Consider the following 22,531-nt stretch of genomic DNA (forward strand, 5'->3'; position numbering starts at 1 on the left):
TTAACTTGCTATGAGCTCATCAAGTAAGCAAATGTCAGTTATTTATTATGCTCCTTTCCCTCGCTTTCTTCTATCTTGTATTCATCAAGCAACAAACATGCAAGTATTTGTTTTTTCAAATGTCTTTTAAATAAAATTACATGAAGAAATTACTGTTTTCTTGAGTACTAGCTTCTGATGATGGCTTTTATCTACGTCATCTTTTATCTTTTTCATATTTTGCCAATTCTGTTGGCAGACCTTTCACATAAGGACAGTGACATTACAAAGTTATGCTATGTAAATAAATACTGAAAAAGAGAAGCAATATGAACGGACACTGGTGCTATTCACACATTATAGCAAAGTCCAAAGTCCTGATCAACAAGTCTAAAAGATGAGCCAAATGACAGAAAGTCTCTTGGTGAAAGTATAACTTGTTTCTATTTTCCTAGAAAGCAATATGGCAACATTCTAAAAAGCCTTAGAGTTTTTCACATCCTTTGACTCTTCAATTCCATTTCTAGGAATTCTTCTTAACAGAATAATCATGGGATTACTCAAAATATAGTGACAAAGTTGTTTGTTCCAGGTTTTTATAGAAATATCAAAATATGTTATAAATAATTGTGCAAAAGCAGGAAATGCATTGACTTTTTTTTTATGGTACAACCATATATTATAATACCATGCATGTAATAAAAAACATGTTGTAAAAGAATATTTAATATGGTTACCAAAAAAATAGAAGGTTAGTAAACATTTATTGAAAAATGAATAATATTGGATCTGATTCATTAACAGGTAAAACAATAGACATGTGTAGAGTACTTTTTCATTTTTATAAACAACATACATATATCTGAATTATACAAATTGTTACCAGAGAGTATTGGGAACTAAATTAACTGCAGATTCTTCTCTTTGCTTGCCTTGATTGTTAAATTTTTTTCTCTAATAAACATAATTATTTCTGTATTATGAGAATGTAAATATACAGAGGGTGCCAAAAAATGTACACACATTTTAAGAAAGGAAAAAACTATATTAAAATTACACTGATGGTAACCACTTTGAGCACCTCTTATAATTAATTGCAGAAGTCAAACTTGACTTGTATTCATTGTTTGTTATTAGTACACATTGAGTGTTACAATTTTAATACAGTTTTTTTTTTCCTTTCTTAAAATGTCTATACTTTTTTTGGCACCCTCTGTACACACACACACACACACACACACACACACACACACACACATCCATAGGCCACTAAATAGTTATGTTGAAAGCTACTAACAAGTAGGGTAAATTGAAACAATTTAGCTAAAAAAATATTAAACTATGGGCCTTGGCAATATACACTCAGAGGGACAAAACTGTTAAAATTATGTGGACTTTAAATAGCATTCATTTTCAGATCCCATAAAATAGAATAATAATGATGAATCAACATTATAAAATTTAATATGCCTATCAAACAATAAAGTAGAAATTACTTGTTATCACTCTATAGCTTTTGCCACATATTGGCTTCAGGTTTGTCATAGCTAAATGGAGCATCATTCAGTTATGTCTCATCTATATGATTAATTTATCTAAATGCTAGGAAATTAAAGCCACAATCTCATCTGAGTCTAAAACAAGCAATTAAACTTGTCTTCATGTTACTAATGAAATGCAACCCTAATAAAATCTAGCTTCACAAATGTACTGAATAAAGAAATAGCCTCAATTGTAGTAAATAATGTTTTAATAATATGTTTTAGTAAAAGGTCGACATCCTTCACAGCTATGCTGTCCAATGTAGCAGCCACTAGCCACCAGTTTAGCGCCTGAAATGTGGCTGGTCCCAACTGAGATGCGCGGTAGGTATACAATGTAGACCAGATTTCACAGACTTTGTACGGAAAAAAGAATGTGATAGATCTCACGTATAACTTTAAAATATTGATTATATGTTGCAATTATAATATTTTGGAACTACTGAGTTAAAATATACAATTAAAATAAATTTAACCTTTAAAACTATTTTAATACGGCTACTTAAATGTTAAATGATATATATGTGGCTCACATCTGTGACTCACATAATACTTCTATTAAATAGCACTGATCTAGTAATCAACGCAATTTACCAAAATCCTGGTAACATACATGTAAATGCTTGAAGCAGTTTGACGTGAGAGAAAAGCTTTCTATTCAGATGACCAGAAGAAATTCATTCCTGCTCAACTATGCACTACCTCAGAAACTTTGGGGAAACTGCTCACCTGCTGAACTGCAATTTCTTCATCTGTAAAACAGAGCTTTTTAATGGGGTGTATTGAGGACTTAAATGACCTATACTTGGCGTGTCATATAATAGGTACCCTTTAAATACCAATGGTTTCATCTTCATTCTTTAACTTAGATATTTAAAAATCTGTATTTTTGCTTTACAAAACAGAAAGAGCATGTATGCCAAAATTATTTGTAATTTTACTACCTGGAGATAACTATTGTTATTGTTTGTTTGGGTGGATAAGCTCCCGGTCTTTTTTCTATAGTCATATAGATCCAGAAGTAACACTTTCAGAGGGAAAGAAAAAGATAAGCCATGTTACACAAACTGTTTTGTAACCTTATTTTTAATTGCCTAGCAACTTACTGCAACTGTCTGTGACATTACAAAGCTTTAATATAATTATGAATGACAGTGTGTTATTTAAATATGTGGATATATCATAATTGATGAAGCTAACCTCATGTTTGTTGGCTATCTGGTTATTTTGAAGATTTTGCTCTCACTAAAGAGGGAAAAAACAATATTGAACATCCTTGAAGCCAACTATTTGTTTTACTTCTATGATTATTTCCTTGAAGATTATTTCTAAAGAGAAACTATTATTAACATTTATAAAGATTTTGGATGCAGTATTGCCAGATAGCTTTCCAAAAGAGTTTGCACACCAAACCTGTATAAAAATGCCCATTTGTCCCATATTTTAACCACAGATAAATTTATTTTATGTTTTACCATTTTGTACATAAAAATCTGAGTACTTTTAAATTTTTCATTGCTTTGATGAGTACAGAGGTTTTCATAAATTTCTTTGTCATTGTATTTAGAATTACCACCCAGAGTTCCATGGATTGCCAGCATGACATCTATTCACCTCCCAGTGTCTGCACCATTATACTCTGTATCCCCACCTGTTACTGTGGTAAATAAATCATCAGTGCTTAGTCCTCCATTTGTGTATCGTATCCCATTGCTGGATTCTTCTCATTAGCATCAAACATAATGATATTTCTCCCATTTTGAGTAACACAAAAGAGAAAACAACAACGATAAAGTCTGGCCCTCCTTTCTTGCTCTCCTTTGCAAAAGATCTTCTCAAAAGCGTTGTCTATTCTCATTCTCTTCAGTGTTCTCCATCCATTCACTCAAATCCAACCCCATCAGGCATTCGTTCCCACTTCTTCTACAGTCACCAAAAGCCTCCATCTAAAGCCACAGTCAATGATCAGTCCTATTCTGTATGACTTAGCCACGTTTCCTCAGTGCATGGCCCCTCCTCAGCTCACACTGCTGACCTCTCCCTTTCACTTGCCTTCCAGGGCAGCACACTCTTGGTTTTCTTCATATCTCCCAGACCCTTTCTCAGTGTCCTTTGTTGGTTACCCCTCTTCTCGCTGACACCTGAATGCCGGCAGAACCAAGGGACCAGTTTTTTATCTTTGATGTTGTCTCTTCACTCGTTTTGATGATCACATCCAACTGCATGCTGATGACTCACACACATGTGTCTCCAGCTCAGATCTCTCTCCTAACCTGCAGACTCACAGAACTGCCTGCCTTCTCAAAATTGGTACTTAGATATCTGACAGCACCTCAGACTCAACACGTCCACACCTGAAAGCCAGATCTTCCCCACAGTCAAATCTTGCTTCACTTAGTCTTTCCCATCTCAGGTGATAGCAGCTCTATCCTTCCAGTTGCTCAACCCCAAAACGTTGGCCTATTCTCTTGTTGCTCTCTTTTTTTTCACATACCTTATGAAATCTGTCAGCAGATGGCTTTCATTTTAAAATATGTCCAAAAGCTATTTCACACCACTTCTACATCCTGATCTAGGCCACCATTATCTCCCATCTGGATTACTTTACTAAAGTGTTCAATTTTTTCCCCCCCTCCCTACCTCCACCATAAACACAACTGTCAAAGTGATCCTGCTAAACCATGAGTTAGGTCTTGTTACTTTGCATGCTTCTCTCACACTTCTGCTTCCAACAGCTTCCTGCATCTGAAAGTTTTTACAATGGCTACAACGCTCTCAGTGTCCCCCTCTTCACCCTACTTCTTTGACTGCAGCTTCTACTGCTCTCTCCATCCATCACTGTGTTGCTGCCATGCTGGCCTTTTGCCAGCCACATGCCCATCTCAGTAAACACTGGCTAAAACACCATTACCCCCAATTTCTGCATGGTTAGCTTTCTAAGCCCCATCATGACTGCTTCAATGTCACTTTTTCAACCAGGCCTATCCTCAAACTTCCATTCAAAACTGCAATCTGCCCCACTCCCCCACAACCTCAGCAACTTGTCTTGTACTCTAGTCTCTATTATTTCACAGCACATCTCGCCTTCTAATACACCATGGTGCATAATTTAACTGTTATGTTTATAGTTTGTTGTCTCTAACTTGCTTCATGAGTAGAGGACTTTTTATCTATTTTATGCCAGTAGTTGCTCAGTAAATACTTGTTGAAAATATAAATGATAAACTGTTTCTTTGTCTCCTTTGTCCCTTTTCTTTTGGCTGTTTATCAATCAATTTGCAAAGTGTCTTCATATATTAAATACTTTAATTTTTTGTGACTGATACGTTTCCAATGTTTTCCCATTTGTCATTCAATTTTTACACTTGTTATTTTCCTTTTAAAAAATTCTGTTTTTAGAATAGGTAATATGTTCACATGCTTCAAAATCCAAAAGGCATAATAAAAAATGGGCATACAATAAAAATTCTCTCTCACACTCACCCCCCACCCCAGGCATTTAGCTCCCCTCCCTAGAGCCAATGAATGTTACCAATTTCTGCATATTTTTTCAGACATATAAAAACAAATATATATATATATATATATAAAATTTATTAAATACATATATTTTATATATATATATATTTGTTTTTATATGTCTGTGTGTATGGTTATGTGTGTAAGTGTACGTTTAATTTTCCCTATTTTATACATTGTGCACTGCACATTATTTTATTTGCTTAACCCAATACCACACCTTAACTCTAACCCTTGGAGATTATTCCATGTTAGTAAATGTAAGTATTCACATTCTTTTCTTCTTTCCTTTTTTTTTCAGTCTGGAGAGTAATATACATTGTATGGTTGTACAATTATCTGTAAAACTAGTCCTTATTGATATTAAGATTCTTTCCTCAATCTTTAGCTACTGCAGTAAATAACTAAAACTAAATCACTATATACAAGTATATTTGTATGATGTATTATTGAGATGTGAAAACCATTGGGACAAAGGGCATATGCTTTCTGATATGATAAGTCCTACCAAACTACTGTCTGTAGAAAAGTTACACCAATTTAGATCGCCTTTGGCAGTATATGAACTACCTGCTTTCCCCACACCCTCACACATGTTAGGCTTAGCTGCTGATGAAAGACACCACTCAAGTTCTTTAAGTATAAAGGAATGGATGACCAGATATTATATGACTTGCAATATAATTGGAATGGCTGGAGGAGCAATTTCCAGCTCCTAGGAAGTCACATGCCTCTGTTGTGATCAGGGAAGGTCCCACCCCGCTTCAGGAAGCTACAACTGCTGAGACTGATCCACAGCAACAAAATGAATGCGTCACTCCCAGCCTTTTTTTCCCCTTTAACTTAATTTTGAATCCAAATCTTATGCAAGTATTTATGATTGTCAAAACCTAAATCACATCCATTGACCTATGTATTCATGACATTATATCATTTATAAAATGTTTAATACACGAGGTCAGACAATTACGTTCACGAACGCATCCTAGAAAAAGTGCTATATACCTCATTGCTGAATATCACTACGGTCACCTTCGGAGTTCTCCCCTTGGGCAGCTATGCACCAATGCCAGGGCCTAGTCCACCCTTCAAAGCAATTTTGGAATTCTTTTTCTGGAATGGCCATCAGAGCTGTCGTCGTATTACCCTTGATGTCCTGAATGTCATCAAAATGTCTTCCTTTCTATATATATATATATATATATATATATATATATATATATATATATATATATACACATATATATATATTTTTTAATTTATTGGGGTGACAATTGTTAATAAAATTACATAGATTTCAGGTGTACAATTCTATATTACATCATCTATAAATCTTCGCGTAAAGAAAGAAGTCATTGGGGGCCAGATCAGGTGAGTAGGGAGGTTGTTCCAATACAGTTATTTGTTTACTGGCTAAAACCTCCCTCGCAGACAGTGCCGTGTAAACTGGTGCATTGTTGTGATGCAAGAGCCATGAATTGGCAAAAAGTTCAGGTCATTTTGTCTAACTTTTTGACACAGCCTTTACAGCAATTCCAAATAGTTAACTTGGTTAACTATTTGTCCAGTTGGTACAAATTCATAATGAATAATCCCTTTGATATCAAAAAAGATTAGCAACATCATTGCAAAAAGTTTGTGAACTTAATTGTTTGACCTCATATAATAGCAATGGTCCTCATTATTGCTTCCTCCCACCCCCAGAATTTTTCTATTTTTGCTTATTTCTTTTTTGAAAGGAAAACTAAAATTCAGATTAATTTTTAAAACCTTGTGAATAATTTTATTAGAATCACATTAAATTTGTAGGCTGAGGGGGAAAATATCTATAACTGTTGAATCTTCTGTTCTAAAAATAAGGTATGGCTTATTCAAGTCTTATGTTCTTAAATAACATTTTAAAGTCTTCTTCCAGTAGTATAGATCATTTCTTGTTAAACAAATTCCTACATATTCTATATTTATTGTTGCTATTACAAAGTACGTTTTTTTTTCATTCATTTTATCTTTTAGCTGGCCATGGTTTGTCTATAAAACCAAGTTTGGTTCTATGTATGTTAATTTTATATCACTAAATTATCTTATTACGTGTTTAGATTTCTTTCTTGTGAATGCCTTGGATTTTCCAAAGAAAAACTCATTATCTGCAAATAAGATAACTATAGCTATTTCTTTCAGTGCTTTATAACTCTGTCTTTCTCTTGTCTAATTTTGTTGCCTAGAACATACAGAATAACATTAAATAACGGTGGTGATGGCAGATGCTTGTCAGTTATGAAACTGCTTCTATTGTTTCCCTTTATGTTTTGAAGGGTTTATACATTTTATAATGGTAAATGTATTCATCATAATTTTAACATTTTAACATTTTCTTAAGAACAGATGCTCAAATTTTTAATGGTATTTTAGTGTCCATGAAGGTAAGCTACAGAAGATCTACTTGGATTCATTATTTTAATGTGCTGGTGGATCCTCATTGCAAATATTTTATTTAGGATTTTTGTATCAATAGATGTGAGACTAGGCTATCGTTTTCTATTTTGTGCAGTACTTTCCAACTTTTCTATCAATGTAATGCTGCTTCATAAACATAACTTAAAAGTTTTTCTTCTTTTCTATGCCCTGGAACAGTTAAATAGCAATGAAATGTACTTTTTTCTTCATATTTTAAATTAGTAAACTTTATTGTTTAGAGTAGTTTGAGGTGTATGATAAATATGAGCAAAAATACAAAAAAATCCCATATTTCTTCAGTCCTCACACATGTACAACGTCCCTTCTATCAACATCCTGCACCACAGTGGTACATGGATTACAATCAATAAACCTACACTGACGCATCGTTATCATCAAAAGTCCGTCGTTTACATTAGGTGTGCAGTCTATGAGTTTTGATAAATGCATAATGGCACGTGTCCATCACTGTAGCATCATACAGATAATTTCACTGCCCTAAAAATCTGTGCTCTGCCTATTTATACCTTCCTCACCCTCACCCTTGGCAACCGCTGATCTTTTTACTGCCTCCATAGATATGTCCTTTCCAGAATGTCATAGGGTTGGAATCATACAGTACGCAGCCTTTTCAGATTAGCTTCCTTTGCTTAGTAATATGTATATAAGTTTCCTCTATGTATTTTCATAGCTTGATAGCTCATTTCCTTTTAGTATTGAATAATATTCCCTTATCTGGATGTAGCAGTTTATTTATCCATTCACCTACTGAAGGATATCTTGGTTGCTTCCAAGTTTTGGCAATAATTAATAAACCTGCTATAAACATCTATGCTCAGGTTTTTGTGTGGACATAAGTTTTCACCCACTTTGGGTAAATATTAAGGAGAAGTCTACAGAAGTCTGAATATGATTTGTGTAGGTATAGTTTGGGGGGGGTATTTGTCATGTCTGGTGCTTTCTGAGCTTCCAGGATCTATGGTTTGGTGTCTGACATTAATTGGTGGAAATTCTCAGTCTCTGTTGCTTCAAATATTTCTTGTACTCTTTCCTCTTCTTTGGTATTCCCAGTATATGTATGTTATGCCTGTTTAGTTGTCCCAATCAATCTTTCCCTTAGTTTTGAAATTTTTCCTTTATAATAAATTAAATTATTAGAGATATTTTCTGTTTTCTGTATGTCTATTTTGTTCTACTTATCTGCTGCATATTCCTAGACATTTAAAACTTTCTAATTTATTTTGATATTATATATCTATATTTGGCTGTGCAAGTTTCACCCCCACATCCCACCCCCAGTTATTCTTCATTTTGAAACTTTGGCTGATTTTACAAGCTTAATCTTCCTAATAAATTAGGAAAAATCTCTTTAACAAGGTCAGGATGGGGAGGGGAGAGAGGATATTTGTTTTGTAATTAGAGACTTAAACTAAGTGCATGGTTGAGTTAACACTTTAGCGTGACTGAGTTTCAATTAAAGTGTAATTAATTAATTAATCAATCAACACATATAAAGGATATATTATTAAATTTTTTTCCTCAACTTTATTGCAAGATGGAAGGAAAATAGGAAGATAGAGAGGCAGGGAGGGAGGAGGCTCTTAGGAGACCAAAATGTGTCTGTTATGGAGGAAGACGTGACTATTGCCACAGAGATGTAAAAAAGAAGCTTAGGTCAGGAAAGCCTCACACTGCACCTAGGATTTCTTCCTTGTCTAGTAAGGAGCCCAATGAGAGGACTTTTTTCATCATGTTTCAACCTTATGTAAATTTTTAAAACCATTATTTCAGGGAAATTACCTTGAAGAAATTATCTTGAATATTCAATGGTCAATCTGAATATTTAGCGATTGACTGTATTCCAATCACATAGTAACTATGAAAACAATAAATCAGAAATATAGTAACCTCCCACAAAACTATAAATTTAGTGGCAAAAATCTATATAATTCAAGTAGTTTCTTTTTTTTTTTTTAACTTTTATTTATTTTAAGTGTGTTTTTCCAGTACCCATCAGCTCCAAGTCAAGTATTTGTTTCAATCTAGTTGTGGAGGGCGCAGCTCACAGTGGCCCAGGTGGGGATCGAACTGGCAACTGTGTTGTTAAGAGCACCACGCTCTCACCAACTGAGCTAATTGGCCACCCCCAATAATTCAAGTAGTTTTATCTTATTACCTGTATATGTCTTCTAACTGCAGATCAAAATCTTGAAGTTTCTTTTGATATTTCTCTGTTAAGTTACAGAACTCATTAAAAATTGAAGATTTCAAATCAGAATATGGGCATTCCAAAGTTTCTAATTCCGTAGGGAGTTTACTAAGCATGTTATTCCTTTCTTCTGAAGAATGATCTAGTATCTGAAAAATAATTACGTGATTATTTTATTTAACACAAATGACAAATTGATAAACAAATTACTATCTGTATGACACTTACTTTCATACTCCAGTCTGAAAGACTACTTTCTAATTTCTGTTGCTCCAGGCTAAGTCTTTCAAACACAGCTTTCGATTGTTTTTTCACAAAGTCAACCTATAAGACATTTAAAACAAGTAGTATGCAAATAATTGTGATTCATCCAATATTTACATTTAAAGTTACAGGAAATATTCTCAAAAGCAAATAACTGATACAAAATAGAGAAGAGAAAGTCCCTTGAGGACCTGTGGAAGAGGTTGAAGAGATGCCATAGCCAGGCAGTGCTTACCACAGGGGGCTTCTAGACACATAACCCAAAAATGGGCCTAGGAAGCACAGTGGGGTCCTAACCTCTTGTACCCACATTTTGGGTTTGTTTGTGGTAAGGCAGAGAGCTTACCAGATTGTCTGTGTCAATCACCCTTCCTTCCCTTGAATCCTTGCCTAAAATCCCCAGCTAGGCAAGGGATTTTTTAATATTTTTAAAATTATTATTTATTAAAGCAATATAACAACTCTACAGAATAACTGAAAAATAGAGTAAGAAAAAGCACCTAAAAGCCTACATCTACTGTAACTATGATCATGGAGTTTATGCTCCAATCAGGGAAGGCAGACAAACTAATGAAAAAAAGCTAAGAAATTATCAGAAGGTAAGTAATGTAAAAGCAGGGTGAGGTCCTAGGGAATGACTATGGCTTCTCTCATGTGGGTGATGAGGACAGGCCTTTCGGAGGAGAGAATATTTAAGCGAAGACCTAAAGGACAAAAAGTGCCATCAGTGGGATGGAGGAAACAGCCCGTGCAAAGGCCTTGAAACAGAAAAGATCAGGGCATGTGTGAGGAACAGGAAGAAGGCCCGCATCGTGCAACAAGGTCTAGGACGGGAGGATGTGTCACATAGAGGAGACTGAAGAAGCAGAGAGGGGCCTGATGTATAGGGAGGAATGATGGGCCCGCAGGAGCCTGGAGGGAATTTATTAGGGCACGTGACTTGACCCTCCTGCACTGAAGGTAGATTCCAGAATGTATTGGGAGGAGGGGCAAGGATGAAAACAGAGAGACTAGTTATTAGGCCATTGTAACATTCCAGGTGAGAAATGATCATGTTTGGACAGATTTAGGGATATTTTTAAGATATTGAGTAGACAGAATTTGCTATAGCTTGTATTAAAATACACAAGACACACGTTTGTTTCTTATCTCAAAATGTTTTAGGTGGGACAAAAGTGAACTATCACATTATTAAAAGTAAAGGCAATATACTGACCTCTTCCAGTACTTTCACTGAGTTAAACCCAGTATGTGAATGTGAATGCTGTGAAATGTGATGCTGTCTGTATTTTAGGTCTGCTCTCAATTGCTGAATAGGATTTATCACATTTTTAAGATATGTGCAACATTGTTCTGATAACTCTTGTTCTATGGGGAAACAAAATTAAACCAAGGTAACACATTATTTTAAGTTTCTTCAAGAACAGGTTTTTAGAGTGTAGACTTATTTTTGGATTCCTTTAGAAAAAAAATACCAGTTAATATTAAAAGAACATGAAGTGAGTGGCCCACTTTGATCTTCAAAACAAAACTCCCCTTTAAATATAGGATTAAAAAAAAATATCTCACCAAAATGTGTAAGGTCCGAAAGACATTCATTTCCAATGTTCTTTTCATTGAGAAAGGATTTTATCTCATATTCCATTTTACATCTGAAATAGATATTATCTCAATCATTTTTTACAATCATAAACAAATCATATATAGGTTGAAAAAATACCTAGTAGTAGAAATTTAATTTCATGTGGTTTTATTCACCTGTTAGTCATTCAGACCATATACTAAATCCCTAACATGGATTAGGTATTTGCCAGACACGATTAACAGACATTTGGTCCTGTCCAAAATATCCACTGAGACATTTGGTCCACACCAAAATGTCCTTGAAAGTTGGTCCTGTCCAAAACATTTATGAGCATATTTGGTCCATGCCAAATGGTCCTTGATATTTGGTCCTGTCAATAATGTCCACGCTTCAGAAAAATGTCTCTTTGTGTTCTCTGCCCATTTTTTAATTGGGTTGTTCGGTTTTTCTGGTGTTGAGTTAAATGAGTTTTATTTATAAATTTTGGATATTAACCCCTTATCAGATGTATCATTGACAAATATCTTCTCCCATTCAGTAGGATGCCTTTTTGTTTTATTGATGGTTTCCTTTGCTGTGAAAGAACTTTTTAGTTTGATGTAATCCCATATGTTTATTTTCTCTCTTACTTCCCTTGCCCGAGGGGATATATCAGTAAAAATCTTATTCCGGGTAATGTCTGCAAGTTTACTTCCCATATTTTCTTCTAGGAGTTTTATGGTTTTGAATCTTACATTTAAGTCTTCAATCCGTTTTAAATTTATTCTTGTATATGGCATAAGGAGGTGGTCCAACTTTATTTTTTTGCATGTCTGTCCAGATTTCCCAGCACCATTTATTGACTAGACTGGGGGAGAGGGTTTATCACTTTGTGAGAGGTGTAAATGTCTGACTATTACATTGTTTTGTACACCTGAAACTGATTAAAAAAAAAAAAATGTCCACACCAAAAAATGTCCCTGGGTTCAGAGAACCTACAACATTTATTTCTATGTTTGCTTTTCAGGATTATTACATAAAAAATATGTTTTATTGCTCTGCTAATTGTGCTGTGGCTGCATTCCCAATGACAACCCTTCTTACCTTGGCAGCCTACCTGGTCATGGCAAATGGGGTTAGGTAGAGGGGTCTAGGTTAGAATCTTGCAGAAAAGCAGGGTTTATATTAACTATGCACATTTTGAACAGGACCAGATATCAAGGATATTTTGGCGTGGACCAAATGGCTCTATGGATGTTTTGGACAAGGACAAATGTCCTGCAAGGGCCGCCACTGAGACCAAAAGTGACCACTCCAAGGCAGAAGTAACAGCATGAGCATAGGCAAGCACGAAACATGTCTGAGCACTATTTCATATGGACAGGCTGAGGGGTACTAAGCTGACCTGGCCTGCTCAGTAGATCTGTGTTTCAGAAAGATTCCAAAGGCAGCAAGATGGAGGATGGGCTGGTAAGAGGGGTGAGCAATAAAGACGGAAAATAAAGGAGGAGATCAGGTAAATAAGGACTAATGAAGAGATTATTTTAAACGTTAAGAGACGATGAGGTCCTAGGGGAATGGGGGAACAAGTATATTTGATTTTTATACACTAATATAAGTAATAAATCTTAAAGACCTTTCACTATATTATTTAAATATTATACAGTCATATTTAGAGTAAAACCATAATCAGCTCTAAATGGACATCCCAAAATATTGTAGTTGATCCCTTGCTTACGGCAGATTTAATAAAATCATAGAAAAGAGTTTTGATTCATTATGATTATTAAAATACAAAATTAAGTTGGCATAAAATTAAAAGTTACAATTTGTATTGTTGTAATTGCAACAATTATAATACTTTAATACAATGTTTATTTTCATTTTTCTATAAGTGTCTAGCCCTTGTCTACATGCATGTATATTTCAAGTCATTGTAATTATGGCATATGTACCATTTTATATTGGGTTTTTAAAAAATAATATTTTAAAATATTTCTAAATAATTTTCATAATTATCATTTATTTTATATATGTGCAATCTTCTTTGAAGTCAATTCACTTACATGGGACAGGGGTTTTGTTTGTATGTATAGGTGATATTATAGATGACACTTCACTGTGTATTTTCCCAGTATGTACTTTTTGACAGAAGTATTTTTACAATTACATTTGAAACTGTCAAATGGAGGATGGGTGCATGAAAGTGAAGCAAAACCAGAAGTTATTTCATAATGGATTTGCTTAAACAAAAACGTAGCACTTAAAAAGCCATGTAGCTCAGTTCCCTTATATTTTCAGCACCAGAGAGCCATATTAGAACATACAAACCAACAGGAGAAGTGGCTTTGTGCATATAGGACATGAACCTGCTACTTTGCATGTAATAATTCTAGTAAGCTCCATCCCGACTTTGGAAATCAACAACCTTGACCTGTCAGATAAGAACAGCCCATTTCTCTAATTATCCTGAGTGCCCCACAAATCCAGAAACATTTGTTATGCCCTCAAGAACCTTGAGAATCTGGGGCTAGCTTGTGAATGCAGGCTAACATTTTCCAAGTAGTGTTCTATAAAACAGTAATGTCAATGAGATGCTAGGGGGAAAAGTGGGAAATGGTGAACTAAACAAAATTCGACAAGCTTCTACGGTGCAGGATTTCACAGAAACTTGATTATGTTAAGGTGCATTAACGTTCTCCAAAAAGGGGAAGACATGTAAAGTATTTTCTTAATTTGTAAGACCAATGCAATTGATTGTTCTCCATTGAGTAGCTTGAAAAATATTTCTGTTTTGTAGAATATACTTTAGGAAATATAGGTAAAAATTGTGATGGACATAAGAATAGTACAAGTGGTAACTCTGGAGACGAGAACCCTGCCCCGATGCTCATTGACATGCTAGACCAAGTTAGAACTCTGCGGTACAAGCAACCTCCTCCACATCTGAAGAGGGGGTGAATGTAAGGCAACTTTCCCTGTCCAGATATGCCAATTTAAGTGTCTCCTAATGTTACTTGGCCTTTCCTTTGGTACCATTGTATATGATGGTACTGCAAAAAACCTCTTGAGTTTTTGTGTGACCGTTTGCCTAGGTGATATATTAACCTATTTCCTAGATATGCCCAATTGCAGTGCAACCACCTGCAAGATAAACCAGCCTGGTGAAGGACATTTTTTAGTTCTCAGGAACCTACTCTCAGTACAGGTCCTCGTCCTGCCAAGAGAGTGCAAAGATCTAGGTGTAGAATCAGTCTCCTCAGAACATCAGAAATTACCCAGAGCTTCCTGAGATTTCTAGGGCAACCGCTTAGTTACCCATTTTGGCAGAACAAGAGAAACATGGAGTGAAAGAGAATAGTAGAGTCAGAAGTCATTTAACCAAACAATACGCAAAGAAACATGGATTGTGAAAAACAGAGCAAGAGAGTACATTCAAGTTCCATAAATGGAACTAATAGCCTGAGATCTGTAGAAAATTAGGGCCCAGAGTAGGCTGAACGCCAAAGCTTTAGCCCCTCCAACAAGGAAGGAATTCAGCGGCACTGACACCTTAGGCTCAGCTATTTGATCCACTTCTCACTCCTGAAGTCTGTCAAGTGTACACAGAGGCTGCAGAAGGAAGTCTGACAACTAACTGTTGGCTAAGGAACAAGCTCAGGAGCTGGGCTCAGAGAGAGTTCTCTTGTGCCCTGAGTACCACAGTAAAAACACTGGTCTCAATTTCATCTTTAAAGACACATTTCCAGACAACATTTAATTGTTGTGGGTAAGACCCCATGATATCCTTTGTATTAATAGAAAGGTGATACTTTTAAAATAATGCTTTAAAACTAAAATTGTGAGCAAGAGGCTACATGTATTTCTAACAGAGATTTGATTAAAAACATCCCTTGTAGGAATTGTAGTAAAAGTAGTAAGCTGGACAAATAAACCCCTCAAACTTTATTATTCAAAAACTGTTAATTAAAATAAAAATTGTAATTCATTATCACATGGCCAATATAAATAACTTCCTCTTAAACAGTCATTCTGAAACAAAGGAGCAAGGGATCCTGGAGGTTTTCAAGGGGTGTAGTTTGAGAAAACATATTAATTATTAAATATAATTTTATAAATGTAAATATAAAATATAACTTTGTATTTGTAAATTTTGTGTGAGTAGTTTCCTTAGTACAGATGTCTAAGAATTAAAATTTGGCAAAATCTTTTTTTTTCTACCAGGTTTCCCTAAAAATAAGACCTACCCGGACCATCAGCTGTAATGCGTCTTTTGGAGCAAAAACTAATATAAGACCCAGTCTTATTTTAATATAATATAAGACCCGATCTTATATTAACTTTTGCTCCAAAAGATGCATTAGAGCTGATGGTCCAACAAGGTCTTATTTTCGGGGAAACATAGTAGCAATGGTAAACCAATTCGATTTCAGGTGGTGTGAATGGAACCCTGTGGGGCAAAAGAAAAAACTGCTCAACTCTAAGGTCATGGAGCACAGGAGTTAAAAACGAGTGCTCCAATATCACCTTCAAATAAACTAGTAATTTGCCTTCGACAAATAAATTTAATCCTCTGAACCTCAAGATTCTCATCTGTAAAATGGGGATAGCATTGGTTCCTACTCTGCAGCAACACTGTAAGGAGTAAATGAAATAAAGCATGTAAAGTACCTAACATATTACCCAGCACATGCTAAATTACCCAACAAAACTTAGAGATCATTGTAGGCCCTTACTTTCTGCGGGCCTGAGATTCACAAATGGAGTCTCTCATGGTGATACATAAGAATATTGTACTTTAAATTTTTTTATTAAAAGGGAATTGTAGATTTTTAAAAGTTGAGAAAAACTGATACAGCTTAAACTCTTGATTTTCTGGTGGTCCCTAAACTCTCCACAAATTGAGCCACATTCTAACTGTCCTCCTTTTACCATTAATTTTTAGAAAAATTTTACTGAACATGTGTTGAAATTAACCTGCTTTCTAGAATAACACAGAACATTTTCTTGGAATTCTTCTTTTTGTACAACTTTTAGCGCTACAAGTTGCAAGGCATGAAGGTTATTATATTACTTGAAAGTTCCTCACTTCCATTATCTTTATGTCATCCCAGGTCAACAAAAAGAATTATTTTCCACAAAAATATGTATGCACCTCTGCTATCAAGCTCAAGAACAACTTAATATACACATTAATAAGAGTATGACACAGCCAAGATCAAAAACTTTCACCCATTACATTTGAGCTTGCATCAGTGAGCACCATAATTAAAACCTCCTAAGGGCCTTCTTTTTTTATCATGTTTCAAGTTATGCAAATTTTCAAGAAAAAATTTTTCTAATGGGCCCAAACTTCCTCTCCACAAAAGGTAACTTTTGAGGGATAAGATGAATCTGATTTCTTTTTATAGCAGCAGTATGGTGACAAAGTCTATATAATTTTGTTTTTCTATGTTTCAAGTTATACAATGATGTAGAAACATTTCCAATCATGAGCCTTTTACTTCACATGTAAGAATCTTCTGACAGAATAAGAAACACTTATTACTATGAAAAACACCTAAATCAAAGGGAAATGGTATTTGGAAATTTAACTTAATATAAAATCATAAAAGTTACCTAATGTGATACAAAATATACACTTAAAATATATATTTTAAAAAGCATATTTCATAAATACAACCATCATTAAAACTAGTATATATGCCTCAAGTGGAGGGAAAACACATCTGCCTTCTCTTTTTGCCTTGCCTTTGGAAAGCTTATTTTTCAAAGATTACAATTAAAATCAAGTATAGAATCATCATTTAGTTTTAATTTGTCTTGAAGTAATTGTTGGAAATAATAACAAAAGTCAAAAACCCAAATTGAATAAGCTAGTCATGCATGATACAGCTACATCTAGAAGTCGCTGAGCAACTTGAACCCTTTAGATCATTCATTCATTCATTGGTTGAAAGCATTTATATATCTTCTGCTGTGTATCCTACAGTGAAAAGATGAATATGATGGGATGCTTGCCCTAGCTTAGCACTCTATAGGAAAGACAAATACGTAAGCAATGCATTATAATCCAGATATGTAAGTGCTAGATATGTAAGTAGTTACAAGTATGAGTGGGAGGGCAGAAGAGTAATTAACAGATAGAGACTATCTTTTCTTCCCTAAAGAAAGAAAAGCATATTAATATATTCACTGAATTCCAAATTAAACTGGAGAAATAAAAGGATTTTAATCGACTCACATTGAAACTATAACTTTAAATTTTGAATACCATGGTTTAATTGACATGGAAAGTTATAAAACATCTAATTACAGAAGTGCAAGTCTTAGTAATTCCTAGGTGTTCCTATTGCAAGTTCCCTCAGTTCTTACCTGACTTCATTTAGCCTTTGATGTTCCTGCCACCACACCTGCTTGTGTTGTTTTATTAGTGTTTGTTCCTTAGATATCTTGGAGGTCTGTACTGCTTTTCTGATCTAGATTTAGAACAAAAGAGGAGCCCATTTAATGTTTTTAAAATCTGTCTTCCACAATGCAGATGTTCAATCTATATTTTCTAAGTTAAATACTTAACACTTTTTCATCCTATTAGTTCACCTTCTAACACAAAATCCTCCTTAAAATAAGCACTTAGTTAAACAAAAAGCTGGGAGGTGGTGAAAGAGAAAATGGTTTGGAATACTGACCAATTTAAGAACTGTTTTTAAAGTATTTATGGGGGGGGGGAGGTGAAGTAATTCAAATAACCCATTAATTCATACAGTCCCAGAAAAGTTTTAAGAGCTTTCCATACTTTTTAGCCTTTTGACCTATCTTTGCTGCCAGCCATCATGAGCATCTTTATTCCCATTTTACAGATGACGACATGGAAGTTCAGAGACGTTAAAAATCTTGATCAAGATCATAAAGCTCATAAACATCAGAATCACATGGAACTTTGGTGTATGAATTGGTTTTCTTCCATCCTTCAGTGTATGATGGGAAAAAGTCATTGGACAAATTGTTAGGCCTAGCTATAGTTCCAACTTCAGTACCTACTGAATATGACCTTGAATATGCAATTTTAATCTTTCAACTTCATGACTTCATAGATAAATTTTTGTTTAAAACATTAGGTGAATATTTATTTAAAGATACTTAAAGAAATAGTGAAAAATCATGTAACATTGAAACCAAAATTTCAGCTAAATTTAAATTTTCCCAAAATTTTATGACTTTTTTTTTCAAAAATGTCGCAAATAATTAGTATTTGGGGGTTTCTGTTGACAAGTCAGGTTGTATCAGGCCTAGGTCTGTTTGCTTTAAGATCTATTCTCGTCCATCTCCCTGATCTGCTCCATATCAAAGACCAGTCTGTGTTTCTCAGACACACCCCTATCAGCTGGTTTCCAGCTGGGTTCAGTCAAAGGGAGACACTAACAGTGGGAGATTGAAGGGAGGCAGGAAAGGAAAAGCCGAAGCATTTGCTCCATCTTTTCTTGACAGTTGTACTACAGTTGCAAGTACCTCTGGGTAACCTCAGCTCATGGGATGTGGCACAGCTTTGCTTTTACTAAGTGTCCCTCTGATTTAGGCATGGCAGTGACTCCCTGCTGTTGTTAATCCCTGTTTTGCTTCACAGTCCTGTTTGGCTTCTCAGCTTTATCACCTGTGTAGCCATTTCCTGAATTAAAGGCCCCTCTACTCATTAAAGACCTCCTCAAGAGGTATCTGTTTCCAGGTCAGATTCTGACTGATACTCATGTGTACGTAGAACTCATGTATTCCACATCAATACTTTTAAACATCTACAAAAATGCTACTCCAGTCAGAAACTTGAAGAAAGATACATATTTTGTATATTTTTGGCTACTAGAATACTTAACAGCCTGAATGCTTTAGCAGATCAATACTGAAGATATAAAACCTTCAGAAGACAAGTCCTACAAAGAGTCTTTATAATGCACGCTATTTCTAGCTATCATTCCCTGATTACTTTAACCTTGAGTTTATCTTTGTGCTGTTCTGGTTACTGATTCAAAATTAGGACTATAAGCGGGAAAAAAAATAACCCAAACATTACTTTAAAAGACACAAAGTCAAAGTCAAATCTTTTCTTCAGGAGAAAATTTAGAAGAAAAGTACATTTAAATAAGAACTAGACACTGCAGGAATACATTCAGAATCTCTATTTTATCCACCAAAAAAAATAAAGGTACATAGTATTTTTAAAATCTGACACTCTAGTGTTTGCTTAAAGACTACCAAAATTAATTCCAACTGTTTGTCATCTACAATCTCTAAAGTTTGTTGCAGCAGACACAACTTTTAGAATTAGATTTCTTTGACATATTTGGTCCATGTCATACAAAAAAATTAAAACACATGGGTGAAAGATGTAGACACATTTTTATAGCTTAAAAAAAAATCAATGCTGCTGCCTTTGGGCCTAGGGAAAGACCAATTAAATAGACTATAAAAGTAAAAATAAAGCTACTATTTTTCATTAGACACTTCCAATATTTTGCAGAACGTCCTGATTTTCTTTTCTTTTTTTTTTTTTTTTTATAAATTCACTCATTGACTCCACTTCTATCCTCAGGCCAAAAATGAAGAAAAATAAAGTTGTAAAAGAACAAAAAGACTTAAAATAGTATCTTTATCAATATACAGATTTCTAGGTGATTCCAGTTCATTTTGCTGGGCAATAAGCCAAATGAAATCTATATTTAAGGTGGATGATGATATATGCAGAATGCTGATGTATTAAAATAACAAAAATAATAAATTTATAAAAGAATCAGAAACTATGTGATTTATTGTGATGATCCAATATAAAACTCTAAATAGGCACACTGAAATACCATAAAAGCCCTCTGGGCCAGATAATCCATCCTTAGATATAAACAACAGTAATCAGTGAACAATTTAGTGTTGGTTACATGTGTGTATCTATTTGTCAAAATCCACTGAGATGTACAGTTAAGATTTGTGCATTTTATTATAAGTGAGCTATACCTCAACAAAGAAATAAAACAAATAAAAAGGAAAAAAACAATTACACTAAGTTGCAATTTATCATCTATCAGGTTGGCAAAAACACAAATATTTAACAAACCACTCTATAAAGCTATGGGAAAACATGCTCTTTCTTTAGTTGCTACTGGGAATACAAAATGATGCATCTCACCAAAAAAGATGGAAATTGAAGATGTATAGTGAATTTCCTATGGGTTTACCCTTACTTGGAAATCCATCTAAACTCTACATTGGCAGAAGTATTAAAAGATATATGAACAAAGCCATTCACTGCAGCACTATTTGTAATAGAAAAAGACGAGCACAAAAATTCCATCAATAAGTGTTCTTGCCAAAATAAATTGAACCTGAATTTGATCAAGTCTCTAGACATAACTACCAATTTACTGGAAATGAAAGAGACAGAAAAACATGTTAAATGGCACCACCAGGAGGTAATCAGCAAAATCCAGACTATAAGAAACTATAAGAGACAATACAAATTCCTCAAGAAGTAAATTACAAGAATATAAGGAGATATAGGAGGAAATCTAAAAATTAAAATCAACTGCTATTTATGGATCTTATTTAGATACCGATTTGAATAACCTTTAAGACAGAAAATGGAGAAAATCAGGGATATTAAACACTGACTTGATATTTGAAATTAAGAAATTTTTAACATTTTTAATGGTGGTGGTATTGTAGGGATTGTTTTTTTCCCCCTAATCTTTTAGAGATATATGCTAAAATATTTATGGTGAAATATTATGATGTCTGAGATTTGCTTCAGAATGATCTGGCACAGGGAGAAGCTGTGGGTGGGGGTATAGAATAAACAACGGCCAAGAATTGATCATAGTTGAAGCTGAATAATGTTACATGGAGATTAATGATACCATTCACTGTAATTTTGCATATGCTTACAATTTTCCATAATATAACCTTTTAAGAAAAAGAATTAGTAGATGGGTACTTGAGTTGGACAAGAAAAAACATTCATCCTTGCTAAGCAAAGAAAATCAAATAAAAATAATTGTAAAGATCTCTTTTATACTTGAATCGGGAACAAACAGTTAACATATAATGTACCAAGAATGGTCTCAGTTTTCAGTCCAAATCTACTGTTTGGCTTCAAGTTCAATCTTACCCTTTGAAAGACTAGGTCACTCAATGTCCACTTTACTGTCTTATCTGGCATCCCAGGACTTGTGCAAGATCAATGACTGACACAGTGATTACATAGGTGACCATCATATCTAATCAGTATAATAATACCAGGAATACAAATCAGGTAAGATTTCTTTTAATTTATTGCTAATTAACAATAATTTTGTTATTTTTCTAATAAAGTATTCTAGACATAACTTGAAGAAAAAATGTCCTTATGTGCTTTAAATGTTAAGATTCTATAATTCAGTTTTAAGTATGTTTACATTTAATACATTTAATGCCAGAGTAAAGAGCTGTAATAATTAATTATGATCGTTAAAGCTGTTAATTTTATGTGAAAAAAATGAGCACATTTAATTAGTAGAATAGGGAAATAGACTGCTAATTAATACAAATATTAAGAGAGAATGTGTTAACTATGTAAAATTAGGAAGAATTCTTTTTTTTTTTTTTTTTCCAAGTCAAGTTGTTGTCCTTTCAATCTTAGTTGTGGAGGGTTGGTTCTGTTCAGCTTCAAGTTGTTGTCCCTTCAGTCTTAGTTGTGGAGGGTGCAGCTCAGCTCCAGGTCCAGATGCCGTTGCTAGTTGCAGGGGGCACAGCCCACCATCCCTTGCCGGAGTCGAACCAGCAACCTTGTGGTTGAGAGGACATGCTCCAACCAACTGAGCCATCCGGGAGCTCAGCGGCAGCTCAGCTCAAGGTGCCGTGTTCAATCTTAGTTTCAGGGAGCGGAGGCCACCATCCCTTGCGGGACTTGAGGAACTGAACTGGCAACCTTGTGGTTGAGAGCCCACTGGCCCATCTGGGAATTGAACCGGCAGCCTTCGG

At 34.6% G+C, this 22,531-nt stretch overlaps 1 protein-coding gene across 11 annotated transcripts in view; it reads right to left on the reverse strand.

The window, feature by feature from the left end:
- The window catches only part of CCDC148 (coiled-coil domain containing 148), a 290,765-nt gene that overhangs the window by 200,714 nt on the left and 67,520 nt on the right, over window positions 1-22,531 (reverse strand). For 10 of the 11 annotated variants that reach the window (XR_012497645.1, XR_012497644.1, XM_074336768.1 and 7 more), the window contains 5 exons: window positions 17,906-18,009; window positions 11,536-11,618; window positions 11,183-11,334; window positions 9,931-10,026; window positions 9,670-9,851 (listed from right to left, as the gene is read on the reverse strand). Coding sequence is in view for 9 of the 11 variants with exons in the window: in XM_019727195.2 (XP_019582754.2) it covers window positions 9,670-9,851; window positions 9,931-10,026; window positions 11,183-11,334; window positions 11,536-11,618; window positions 17,906-18,009 (617 nt within the window). In the remaining 2 variants the exon portion in view is untranslated. The remainder of the gene's footprint in view (window positions 1-9,669; window positions 9,852-9,930; window positions 10,027-11,182; window positions 11,335-11,535; window positions 11,619-17,905; window positions 18,010-22,531) is intronic. The other variant, XM_074336774.1, reaches the window with a different exon arrangement.

Source organism: Rhinolophus sinicus, linkage group LG01 (assembly GCF_036562045.2).
Source record: "Rhinolophus sinicus isolate RSC01 linkage group LG01, ASM3656204v1, whole genome shotgun sequence".
In the NCBI taxonomy this organism is placed as follows: domain Eukaryota; kingdom Metazoa; phylum Chordata; class Mammalia; order Chiroptera; family Rhinolophidae; genus Rhinolophus; species Rhinolophus sinicus.